At 37.4% G+C, this 13,871-nt stretch overlaps 1 protein-coding gene across 2 annotated transcripts in view; it reads right to left on the bottom strand.

Moving 5' to 3' along the window:
* LOC115909833 (guanine nucleotide-binding protein G(i) subunit alpha-1) overlaps positions 1-13,871 on the bottom strand; it is a 33,712-nt gene that overhangs the window by 11,691 nt on the left and 8,150 nt on the right. For both annotated transcript variants that reach the window (XM_030959477.1, XM_030959478.1), the window contains exons 2-3: positions 2,334-2,376; positions 2,114-2,255 (exon numbers count right to left, since the gene is read on the bottom strand). In XM_030959477.1, the coding sequence (XP_030815337.1) occupies positions 2,114-2,255; positions 2,334-2,376 (185 nt within the window). The remainder of the gene's footprint in view (positions 1-2,113; positions 2,256-2,333; positions 2,377-13,871) is intronic.

Below are 13,871 nucleotides of genomic sequence, written 5' to 3'. Positions count from 1 at the left end.
TGCTGGACCTATGCTCCCTTGATTCAATAAGTTGAAAAAAGAGAACATTCAACTCACTGTTCTACCATTAGTCTTATGACAGAAATAAGAGTATGTGATTTTCAAAGACACCTCACCCCATTTTAGAACAAAAGCATCAGAAATTCACTTCATAATTTTAAGAAAAATAATCTGAATGTAACAGTTTACACCAGGAGTTACAATTTTGAGCTATTTTTTCTGCTAAAGACAATAAAATTAAAATAAAATTGAAAATAATTAAGGTATGAACATACTACTACTAACATCTAATGCTAATGTTCCATAGCAATGTTCCTCTAAAAAAAAAAAGAATTTGGACCACCAAGACCTGACTACATACAAAGGGATGGACGACTATTTTAAGACTGTTCCTGACACAAGTTTGCCTCATCATTTATACAGCTCTCTGAAGTTGAAAAACTCGGATGACTTAAAACTGACGTCATATATAACATGGCCCTCAAAAATCTTCTTGTTAGTCATTTTATCTGCAAACACCTAAATTTACTCCTCCTCCGTTTTCTCTTACTACGCATTCAGTAACATAAGTCTACCATCTGCCTCTTTCCAGCATCAACTGCCAGACTCCAGAGAGGACTGCACAAACACTGAACTAACAAGTAGTGAAATACTCTGGTTGGTACTCTGGAAAACTTTGGTCTCAAGGGTAGACTACAGCAAACATAACAGCAAATGTACAGAGGAATAACCAGTGAAATTGAAGCTTTTACTAGTTATGCTTACAACTGAAGAAACATCAGGTAGAATTAACATATGTACATAAAATAATGGCTATAACTGGCTGTCAATCAGATTTAGATTTCAGATACAACTTTATGACTCACTATACATCATTTTACAAGCATCTTCCTTATGACAACCATAGATACTGCATTTCACAAGGTTACTGAATGAATACTGTCTAACATTTATAAACTGCTTTTCAAACGACCAATAAAATCTTGAAGACTGTCAAGAATGAAGAATCTACATACTGTTTCTTTTAAAAAACCTCATTTCCTCCCAAATTGTACTTCCACCTTAAAGTGATGGAAAGAACTTATGACAAAATATTCCTGACTACCTTACATATACTTATGAACATGTTCATGAACAACAAAATCCTTCCTCCATCTTTCCTGTGAGACAGCCACAGTGTGGCAAGTTCTGGCTTCCAAACCAGTACCGGCGAGCATTCTGCACTGTGATTTCTGATTTCTGTGGGGAGGAGATAAAAGCATAAATCCTGAACCAAGTTAAACTGCTGTTCAGACCAACAACTCTGGGGATCAGTTTCAGCACTGCAGCACAGACTGTACAGTTTTATAATGAGAAGACAAGAAAAAAAAAGATAAACTGAGCATTTTACAGAGATATTCCAAACATCTCCCTGCCTGACGAGATGTGGATGTAATCAGGGCCACCATAGGTAAGAGTGCAGGATTAGGACTGGAGATACCAGTAGGTGGGATGGCAAATAGACTCATCAGAGATTTGAGCATGGGACATTAGATGAAATAAGATTGAAAATGTACAGAAAAGCCTAGGAAAAGGTCTCATTTCTTGGGAAAAATCCCAGGATTAGTGCAATGAAAAAATGGGATCCCAGCAGCAGGTCCATGCCCATGTCTCTTTGAGCAAAATAAAGACCTCAACACTGGAAATCAGTATGAAACAGGATTCACCTCAGTGGCTGGCAATGTTTCAGGCACTACTGTGTCCATGACCTAATAGAGAAGTGCAGCCAGTACAGTGCAGAAGTAGCTAGATGCCTCCCTATTTAAGCTGTATTTTTCAAGGTGTCTAGCTTGCATTACCTACTTAGTAGCCCCCAGGTCCATACAAATAGAGACATGACTGTGGACCCCTTAAGATTCAGATGTTTAGCTCAGCAAATTTAGATAGAATTCAGAAAATAGTATCTACACCAAATAGTTGTTGTGAATAAACCCAGTGCTGATTGCTCCACAGGTAACCTTGTGTGTAAAGACCAAAGGCATTTAGTTATCAAACACTGTATCTCACAAAGATTTCTGAAGGAAATAGTATGGATATTTCAGCTGTATGTCTGTGTGTGTATTTCAATACTCACAGCCCTGACTGGATCACCAAAGTCTATCTTCAACCTCCCCATTGCTCTAATGATAGCAATAATGGACTGAATGGTGTTACTGTAGACAACAGCTTTGTACTGTTTACATTCTTCTTCTGAATAACCAGCTTCATGGATAATCCTATGGAAGAAAAAAATAAATAAATTCTCTATTCAAATGAAAAAATATTTATCTATCACAGTATTCTACCACACTTACTTCATCTGCTTGACAATTGTGCTTTTCCCCGATTCACCAGCTCCTGAAAAATAAACGTGTGAAAATTCACCGTTAGGCTTTTACAAATCTTTGAAAATACATTTTGATTCTGTACTTCATGTATTTAACCAATATAAAAACCTTCAACAGGTTACAACATGTTGAACATGCTACAAACTGATTTTTAATATAAAAATGCCCCTTCATCTGTTAGTTTCAAAATCAGGCCATTTTAAGAACAAATCTCAGTTCTAAAAGTCTTTTCTCTTACAGAAGTGAGCATAATCTTTACACAGTCTGCTGGTGTTTCTAATGTGAACAGGTGATAAGTTGCTCAACTTCAAACGGATCTAAAGCTTAATTCCTCTGTCTTTTTAACCAAAATCCACTCTTCACACGTTATTAATGGTCTTTCAAAATTGCAAATGAACACCTTAAAATTCTTCAAGGCTTCAGTCCTTGTAACCGTCTTTTGACCCTAGCATGAATAAACCAACAGTCAGCCTACTTTTTGTTAGAACAGATGGCATGAGGTTTGCCAGTCAACCTGATATCACTTTAAGTGCTTAACAACACTAAACAAAAAGCTATGTTAAAAAACAAAGCTTAGAAAAACAGTATCTCTGTGAACAGGCAGGGAAAAAGACGCAGTTTTTGCTGTATCAACAATCTTTCTTTAGTCTGCTTCTTACCCTAAAAAACATGTGGAACTCGTACAGCTGCGGTCTACTGCCTTTAGATAGCACACTCCCAGTTTTTCTGTGACTTGTGCTGAATTCTCCCTCTCACAGTTCCCCTTTCTCAATATAGCTTTGCAGAAGCGAGTACAATCTTCATACAGTCTACAGGTATTTCTAATGCAAAGAGATCACACATTGTCCAACTCCAAAATAACCAAAAAGAAAATTCTGACCACAGAAAGGCACTGACAAAGACTGTACTTATTTGTCTCCAAAAAAAGGGCAAGAACGTGACACAAGGCAGTCAACACCACCTTGGACAAAATAAAGGTTATTGAGAAGTGCCAACACAGGTTTACAAAGTACAAACTGCACTTAGTTTTCATGAGGAAACAGGTGGGTTTGGGGATGAAGAATATTTAACAGAAGTAGTTTACTTAGACTCTAGTAAGGCTTCCAATGCCACTGTCCATGGCAGCCCTTGTACCCAGCTGGATAAATACCAACTTCAGGGTGTCTGAAAATCTGCCTAGACAGCCACATTTAAAGGCTTGTGTCAATGGTTCAAAAATCTAACTGGAAGGCATTTAGGCAGTCTCCAGGAGACAACACTGGGCTACCAGAGTTCGCATCTTCACCAATGACCTGAAAGCAAAAGTAAAATGCAGTGACATCGAGGTTGCAGCTGACATGAGTCTGGGAGGCCAGGAAGTGGTTGCCAGTGTTAGATAACAGAAGTGATATTCAGAGGGTCCTCACATGCTACAGGACTGAGCTGAGGAATCTCAGAACACAGACAATTGTGAAGTCCTGCAAGGGGCACAGAGTAACACATCCAACACATCAGATTTGGGACTAATGGGTTAGGAAAACTGTGGGGCTCAAGAAACTGTCAGCAGTGGGGCCTTGTGGTGATAAAGATCAACCACATTACAGGATGCTGCCCTGAGTCCGTCTGGGACAAAGTTAACTCTCTTCACAGCAGCCCTTATGGTGCTGCACTTCAGGTTTGTAGCTAAACCAGGGCTAGTAGCACTCATTAGTAAGAGAAAGTAATGGTTCTCTTACAGCTGAAAAATGCATGCACAGCATCAAGGCATTTTCTCATTTCCATCGTGCCTCCAGCCCTAGTGAGTAGGCTGGGTGCGGACAAGGCCTCGAGAAGGGACACAGCCAGGACAGATGACCTAAGTCAAGCAAAGGGCTATTCCATATAACATGATGCCATGCTCAGCAGTAAAAACTCAGTGGAGGGAGGAAGAGGGGTAGTCATTTGTTGTTATAGTGTTTGTCTGAACATTTCTTTGTTATACTCTTCAGAAGCGTGGTTATAGTGAAAGGTCTGGGACATAATTCATACAAGAAGAAGCTGAGGGAACTGGAGCTTTTTAGCCTGGAGAATAGGAGGCTCAGGGGAGACCTCAACACTCTCTACAACTACCTTAAAGAAGGTTTTAGCCAGGTGGGGTCAGTATCTTCTCACAGGTAATAAGTGATAGGACAACAGTAAATGGCCTCAGGTTGCACCAGGAGAGGTTAAGACTGGCTATTAGTAAAAAATGTCTTCATCAAAGGCATTGTCAAGCACTGAAACAGGCTGCCCAGGGAAGTGGTGGAGTCCCCATTCCTGGAGGTATTTAAAAACTGTAGCTCTGGAACCTGGTGATATGGTTTAGTGGTGGGCTTGGGAGGGGGTTAATGGTTGGACACAATGACATTATAAGCTTTTTCCAAACTAAAGGATTCTATGATTCTTTCCACACAACCATTATGCATGCCAAGGCCCTGCTTTCCAGGAAGTGGCCAAACACCTGCCTCCCAGTGAGAAGGAAGGAATTAATTCTGCTCTTTGCTCTGCTAGTGTGTGCAAGCTGTGGCATTCCCTATTAAAACATCATTATCTTCATCCATGCATCCTCTTGCCTTCCTTCTATTTTTTTCCTTATCCCAAGGGAGCGGAGAGTGATCACACAGTTGTGTGTGTGTTTGGGGTGACCCTGGCCAACAGCTTCCACTGCTGCAGTGGCAACAATGCAGACAAGTCAAAGGACACTGTTCATCCCCAGTCAGCATTTATCATGCTGTATCCAAGTACTGTACACAATTCTCCCCCTCAGCACCCAGTAAATGAGATAGACAAAAAACAGTTGAAGGTCACTTAGATGTTTAGAGGGCACATGACATTCAAGGAAAAGCTACAAGGAACTGGGCATTTTAATCCTAGAAAGATTGGTGTGGGGAGAAGAAGGTTGGATATCTGTAAGTTTCTGTCCTTTCCATAACACCCACTTAAGACAGCTTAAAGCAGAAGTAAACTTGTCAGACCTATACAACAAAGAGATGTGAGGCAATTAAGAACCTCTAGCACAGCCAATTTCAGAGAGAAGGGGTGAAGAGGTTGTACTGCCCATAGAGGAAGTAAAAATTGAGCCTTGTAGATCTTCAAGATGCAATTGCACAAGGCTCCAAGCAACCTTATCTTGATGTTAGCCTGGCTTTGAGCCAAGGCCTAAACTAGATGACCTCTAGGAGGTTTCTTCCAACTCAAGTATTTCATTTCTGCAGAACAGAGTATTTCTATACCTAAATACTATAAAGAGATGCTTTTAAGATATTCCTCTTATTAAACCAAATATGTAGCTTCAAGACAGGCTCAGCCCAATTTAAGACTGGCTGTCAAAGGCTGTCCCACCACATGGTGCTGCGTTGTCTCCCCAGCACTGCTACTGATGTGGTCACACCTTTCTTCCTCCAACACCACAGAATGAGTGCTGGAACCTAGAGGAGATATTGAGCTCAGAGGAGTAGAGCTGAGGAAGAGAGCAGACCTGTCAGCATGAATCTAGATTGCTTAATGCCATCTTCAGCTCATGTTAAAGCAAAAGACTTAGTTCTTTATAAATCTGCAAGTTTCTTTATAGAGCAGCAATAGTTCTCAAGACTCTGAGAATCTGGCCACGGGAGTACATTAATATAAACAGAAATCAGACACCAGTACAAAAGTCAGTTGTTATTTAGACACCCGAAGCATTTATAAACCAAACAATCTCAAAATAGCTAATTATGCACTTAAGCGCAAATAGGTGACAAAAGTTTAAAGATTAGCTTTATTAATGAAATTACTATAATATGCTTTGGACTAATATTTTTATTCAAATAATTTGAAGATGTTATATTCCCTTCATTCAACAGCAGTTTTGGAAATATTAAGAAATATACTACAGCACTCAATTTACATAACCTCATAAAATGTTCTGTTAAAAATTTATTACATTTGACCAACCAAGAATGTCAGTGTCAGGGCTAGTTATAGTTTAAAAATTGAATTATTTTTGTCATACACCTTGTACTCCATTTTTTGAGTCAGATATGCACGTTTCTCCATGGTGTTAGAATTCACATGTACCAAATACCTACAATTATCATAAAAACATTCTCAGTTTATAACCACATATACCCATAATACACATAGAATAATTAAGTCATTTATTACAGAGTATCTAACATCAGCAGTGAGTTCCTGGAAGGCGCATTTCCCTATGTTATTTAATGGAAAATATAAATATTTACATTTGGTTTGGTTTTTTCCTTTAGCTGCATGCTAAAATGACTGCAACATTCCTAATAATCTTTGCAAAGCAGACAGGAAAATTTCACCTTACTCATTGAACCATACTGAAAGGAAATTCATTATTTTTGCACTCCTGAATGCAGAACTCTGCCAGGTTTTCTGATAGATATACTTTGTAAAATTCCCTCTTTTATCTCAGCATAAATAAGTTGCTCATACAGCAAAATGAGAACTAACTCTAGTTTAGGAAGTTTGGACAGAAGCAAGCAGTATTAAATATTACATGTGACAGCTGTGTATAAAATGTCAGAGCTAGCTGTACTGTCACAACCAAACACTACCTAAATTTAGACAGACTTGATTGAATATTCCTCAAACATCTAGTAAATGATGCTATTTATTGCTTGCTATTTAAGTGTGATACTTGATTTTAGATCACTAATGTCAATAATTTGAACAGTCTTACTGGCTCTGTTACTATTTATTTATAACAAAAATATTATTTAAAAGACATGACAGTCGTGCTTTGACTAGAAGGACAGCAGCATGCAATTTCTGAATTTAAATGAGTAGTGGGTATTTTGCTTGTTTACTTTTAAACGGAAATTTAAGTTAACTATTAGGTCATTACATTAATGGAAGTTTTAATAACTGACTAGTCCTTTCTTTCTCTTGCACACTTTATGTCTTTCATGTGCTCCTCAAAAAGAGAGCTACACAATCTACATAAATCTAATTTAAAGAATTTTAAAACTTTTTTTCACATAGTTGAGTAAGAATATAACTTGAGTTAAATCTAATACTCTTCTTACACCTGCTTGCCAGAAAGCAGGTAGATCCTTATGCTTCCTTATACAGACTGCCAAAGTATGGGAGTAAAGCACATCCAACTTAAATAGAAAATCTCATATTATCCCCATAGATTCTACTATAATCTGAAGGGTCTTCTGCATCAAAGTTTAATACTCAGGCTCTACCTTCACATGCCATTATTTCCCAGCTAGTATTGTGTTATCCAGAGCACTATTTGCCTAGATGCAGCATGAATTCTGACAGCACTCAATGAACTCACAGCCCATAAATGAATTCATAAACCCAGGCCTGTGACCAAGCCCACCGCACCACCCGCAGCACAGGGAAGCTGACACTCAGCTAACGAAGAAGGACTGAGCTCATATTATGATTTTTCTTTCAAAGTAGAGAGGCCAGCTCTCTACTTTGGAAATAGAAAAAAAATCAAAGCATCTCCATGATAAAAAAAAAAACAAAACCCAAACAATCAAAAAACTATTTAACAGATCAATCTCAATGAATATTCCTCTTGTAGGAACCAAGTAAGACAAGCAGAGCTCAAATAAATTTAAGAAACAGCTAAAGCAATATTTGATTCTCCAAGCTGCGAATTGGTCAATTCCAAAAAGAAATTAAAAATAAATAAATAAAAAGACTGGGTTGGGCTCAATCTTGAGGTTCTTTTCCAACCTAAATGATTTTATCACCCTATGACTCATTACTATGAAATTGTAGCAAACACCATCTTAAATTCAATATTCTTTCCAAATGGAGCAAATCTGTATTTAAAATTAACTGAAACATTTAATAATTTGATTAAAATTAACAGGTAAGCAAAAGTGTTACTTTAAACTACTTAGAATGTCTCATGACTCATTATCCCACACACTGCCTACATAGGAAGCATTCCAGAACTACAAATTTCTGGAACAAATGTTTTATGCACCCAAGTACCAAAAGGAAGGGCTGAGATCTTAACAGTAACATTTCTAACTTGTGACACATTTGCTAATTGGTTACTGAAGAAACCAATCAAATACCAAAGTAAAAAGCAAGGCAAACTTCAAGTTCACAGTATCCCTCGTTGGAGAAAATCAACTCCCAAGTAGAACTATTTCTAATAGAATAAATATACTCCTTGTAATACTAACATAGAAAAAAAAAAGGCAGACTAAATTAAAATAACTTGAGCATAAGATAAAAACTAAAGAGAAAAATTGGGCTGGCTTTGAAATAACACCAAATAAGTCAGACTAGGCAACAGAACCCACAAAATGTAGAACAGCCCAGTATGTTACCAGAAGAGAGTTCAAGTATGGACAAGAGTAATTCATTTAAAACTTTCAACCGATGTTTGCCAGCTTTTCAGCCTGTAGAATAGGACACAGACCAGACTGACTTAAGCATAAAAACACATGTGAAATTTAAAATAAAATACACAGACGCGGAGATTTTTGTATTCAGGTACTGTAAAGCTCTCTCTCCACAACTTTCCTATCCAATTCTGTCAGACACTTGAACTTCACAGCAGAAAGCACAAGCTGAATTGTGCCTGTCTCTTAGCTGCCACTGGTCACAGCACAAGCTAAATACCCAGTGATCTCTACTCTTTCTGCTATGGGGTCAGGAATTTCTTACAAAATTGCATGGTTTTGTAGCTTGAAGTATAATCTCTTAAATTTATCACTTCATGACACATCATCAGACATGAGATTAAAATTAGAAGCCAAGCTGCCAATCAGTGTTACTATACTCAAAATACATCAATACTCGTACAAGAAACCCACAATGGAAACTTTGCTACAACACACTCTGGACAGGTTGAACACCAAATCAAACATTCTCCAAAACCCACACTGCTCTGCCTGAATGTTCTTATTTTGTCCACTCCCCCTTTCTGAAGTCTCCCAACAGTAAGAGTTACCTACTACCATCTGGTATTCTTCTTGTTCTGGGGCAGCTGCTAGCCCTTGCAGTTTATGCCTCTTTTCCCCTGCCCAACTGTTTTCATACAACCAAAGGGAGATATTATTCATTACTTCTAAGGTGGCATTACTCTTGGAATATCCACAGCTACGGAAATTTGAACGTGCCAGGAATCTTTCAGTGAATTAAGAATCTCTATGATTAGTATCTGGCAGAAAATACTTCAGTAAATTAGCCATGTAGTAATAGTGTGAATCACAGATTACGTCACTGATTTAAACCAGAGAAGTGACAGATTCTAAAATTATGGCACTGATCTCTTTTTAGAGATAAAAGAACTGAGATAATTCTCAAGGTTTCAGCAGCTGCAGGCTTAGTTCTACAGAAGGAATACCATTTATACCCATACACAACTCACTTTTGTAAATTCTCTAAGAAATCAAAAATTAATTACAACTAATTATTTCTTTTCTAGGCCTTCAGTATTGCTCTTATTAGATGTTTGGAATCAACTGTATACAATAAAATAGTCCATCTATTATACATAAAACATAATTTAAGAAAACTGTTAAGATAAAATGTCATCTCAAGAAGCAATCACGTATAAACTCATGGTAGCATCCTGTATGTTTATTCAGGTCTAGATATCTAATAGACTGCTCTGAGTTTCTTAAATTGGTATTTAGTCTGTTACTAGAGCAAACATATAGGCAAGTGATAAAGACAGTGTTAATTAGTTTAACAAGAAGGAGAAAATATGTGTTTACATTTATTATAACCTCTGGAACCCAATGAATTCTAAAAATACATCTTATGGTAAAACAAGAAGGGTGCAGACGCCATTTTGCAAACCTTAAGGTAACTTATATTCACATCTTTAGAAGTATGAATTGAGTTTTGAGCTACTTGCAATCTTCAATTAGTGCTTCATATCTTTTTATGACAAAGTGTTATGAAGTGTTCTTTTTGCTTAGAATTCAGTCGTGATAAGCAGACATCTAGCAGAAATTATGTGCAATTTTATGTACCATACAAAATTAAATGCATGCAGCTTTTGAATACAAATTCTACCTAGCTTTTTCTATATTCCTCAGGTGTTTTAAATTACTAGTTCCTGCTACTGCTGCATAGTAGGAACCCTTTTATCATTATGTGCATCACTTATAACTGTACAGGGGAGTCATCTCACTTGAAAGGAGAGCACCAATACAATGCCAAGTGTCATATTTCAGAAATGTTGTGAAGCATTCAAAAGGAAATGTAGTACCTTGGAATTGAAGCTACTTTAGAAAGGTGTACCTGTTCAGAATGTACAGGAGATCTCTTAAACACCAGTAGCACTGCCTTAGACAAGGACAGTGCCATTGTACTTTTTCCTTCAATTAAGACAGAGGCGTAGCTTCCTTCATGTCAAATGCCAAACCCAGCAGGACCATGACAACTGAGAATCAAAGGCTTGGAAATAAACCTCTCACTTATGCCAGAAATTAAATACAGGTGCTAATGCACCTTTGGAGATGAAAACCACTTGGTAATCATGCTTGCTGCCTGACAACTACACGGCACACCACCAGCAGCTAAACATGCATGGCTTCAGGTTTATCTAAGATGCCAATACTGACACCAGCTTGGTAAGATTAGCAGTTGGCTACTTAAATATATCAGAGACCAGCATCCACAGTAATGTAATCTAAAATACTTGGAAATCTCTTCAAAACTCAAAGCCCAAAAACTTGTCAGGATTTTGAATGGAACATCAATATAGCAAGTAACTATCTACTCTACAAAACTGAAGTAAGATTTAAATTTGCTACTTAAAAAAATCAAGTGGCTTTCTTCTTCCATACAAAGTAGTATGCTCAGAAACAATTGCTACCTAATTTAAAATCATGGTATGAAAGAATATGATTAAAGATCTTCTTGAACACGAGTTTCAGTGGTTGTTGTACGTGAGCCCAATCTAGGAGATAAATGCTGACTGCTCCAACAGAAAGAACCAAGTCTTTTACTCTTACAATGTCTATCAAGAGAGTTACCATCAATTTCTGCCAACAGAGTACAGCAAGCCTCATGCAGTCTTTCAAATGTATATCTAATAAACCTTCCAAAAAACCACAGTGCCTTGACATTGCTCCCCACAGTGCAGTTGGCCTTCATGGCCTTTTACAGTGCACCACGCTATAAATATGGTGTGCAAAGATGGCAGGTTCAGAGATACCAGGGCAAACTTACTAAGCAGGCTATCATTAATCACAACCAAAAATGCATTATAAAAAATTCTCCTCTGCAACAAAGGCATACTTTATGGAGGTTGTTCTGGCAGAGAGATACAACAAAACAACTTGTAATAACAATGTATTTTCATTGCAAGCCCCACTTCCAATTCAGAACAACACTACGGTTGCTCTATCTACAATTTTGACAGAACCTACTGTCCCAGCTACCTCATATAACTATGTAACTGCAGAGTTGGGACAATCAGAAAACTGCATGTGCATTTCTAGCAAAACAGGAAAAATATCTCTCACGTAAATCTCAACTGATTTTATTCAAAGTTTTACTTTACTTTGTTACATAACACCAAAGCATTCGTTGCAAATACGATAAATGGGTACTGTCAAAGTTCATACCACGCAAAATGCAATTACACTAAAAGCTGTCCCATTATTGTAGAAACAAAGCAATAAACTTCAGTTCATGTAAATTTTCAGTATTCCTCCACACCTAACTTAAAAATTGAGTTTTTCATTTTGTAGCTCAAGGACTAAGTTCTACAAAAATAAGGAGAGTAAGCATATTGATAGTTGACCTAAATTCACTTCAATGTCACCAACTCCACCAGAATTCAGATGGACTTAAAGTGACAGAGGTTAAAATGTAAAAAGTTCATAGATATCAGTGAACAATTTCTTTCAAATACAAACATTTTCACAACTCCTATTTGTATTTGAAGCAAGAAAGAAAATTCATGATCATAGTCCACCTTATTTTTTGTTACATGTACATGCATTTTACACACAAAACTGCCCTGAAGTAGGGTGAACAGTACTTAAAAAATACAGCTTTTTTGAGGTTTCGTTGTTCTTTAAACAAAATTTGTATTTAACCAGTCTCATACTAAACTGAGACAGCTCTGAAGTAGATAAAAATTTCAACCCCCTCCAAGACACCCAATAATCCCAGAAGCAAGGAGTAAAACAGAAACCTACATAAACAGGTGTTGGGCTTCAAACAAGTATGTAATCAAAGGCTGATCTAACCTAACCCCAAATGCTGCTCTGTTCCAGAACAGTAGATAGAGAAAATAATATAAATAGACCCTCATCTAGGAATTAAATGACTGCTTTTGCTAGCTAACACTGCAGCCCTAAAGCATATTAGAAGGGATCCATGTCAATGATTTAAGAGCTTTATGCTTAAGCATTTATATGCTTTAGAAAGAATATAACACTTTTGCCAAGAGTTTACCAGATTTATTAAGGATCTGCACACAGCTGAGAAATCCACTTTCAAAATGCTTCAAGAGATATTTAATGCATCAAGAATACAGTCAGCACTTCAATGAGACTTTGCAACTTATTTTCAGTCCAGCACTGCATAAAACGTTACTAGTAGACATGAAATCAACAAGATTAAAAATAACATTTCTTTAAATAAAACCTATAAATACTCAAAACAACTGTCTGGTTTCCTCCCAATTTGTTTATATCAAGACCCATATCTCCAGTAATAGAGAGTTTTAAAATTGCATTCCAATACTGCATTCACACTGTGTTCTATTTTAATATTACTACAACTTTACTGTTGCCTCCATTCTCTTCTCTACTGTTTTGACACCAGGCTAGCAGTTGTACTTCTTGCCCACTAGCATCTTGCATTCTTCACCATGAAGTGCTAGGTAGAAGAGGATTCTTCCTCGTCAAGCCTACAACCTACAAAGTAGAAGAGCATGAACAGATCTGATGCTCCCTGTATTTGGAACAAAAAGAAACTCCTACCTCTAACTGGCAATCAGCACATTCCTTAACGTGGGCTGTCTCTGTCTCCTATTGTAGCAAAGAAATCTTAAAAAAGTGGGTTTTGAATAGAGTTTAACAGGTCTACCAAGTGGACCTTGCAGGTCCTGCAAATTTCACATTATTCCTAATCCAATTCTACAGTGAACTGTGACACAGAAATACAGAAAGCATCCTATTCTACATCCATTTTCCCCTCCACCTGCTACTCTGCATTTCCAGCACATATCTCTGCTCCTCATTATGCTTTTAGTCAGGTCCTCATCAGACCATTATGAAACACGAGTTGAATTGACCACTCTAGCAGCAAACTACGTCTAATCAGGACAGCCAGTTTGACTACTCAACCAGCAAAAACCCTGAATTAAACATTTAAAAGTGACAGGGACAGGGCAAAGCTATTCAGCCAGATGCTGCAAAAGCACTTTCCTTTTAAGCAAGACAGAGCTTCTAGAATAGCTCTGCTGCTTGTAAGACAACATACACTGCTTACTTCCAGCATTCCAATACAGATTTAGAAAGTAGGTAAGAACCTCTTTAGTTTTATTGGAAA

The sequence above is a fragment of the Camarhynchus parvulus genome, chromosome 1A, assembly GCF_901933205.1.
Source record: "Camarhynchus parvulus chromosome 1A, STF_HiC, whole genome shotgun sequence".
NCBI lineage: Eukaryota > Metazoa > Chordata > Aves > Passeriformes > Thraupidae > Camarhynchus > Camarhynchus parvulus.
The sequence above is the reverse complement of the archived record's forward strand: the minus strand, read 5'-3'. Positions and strand labels throughout refer to the sequence as shown.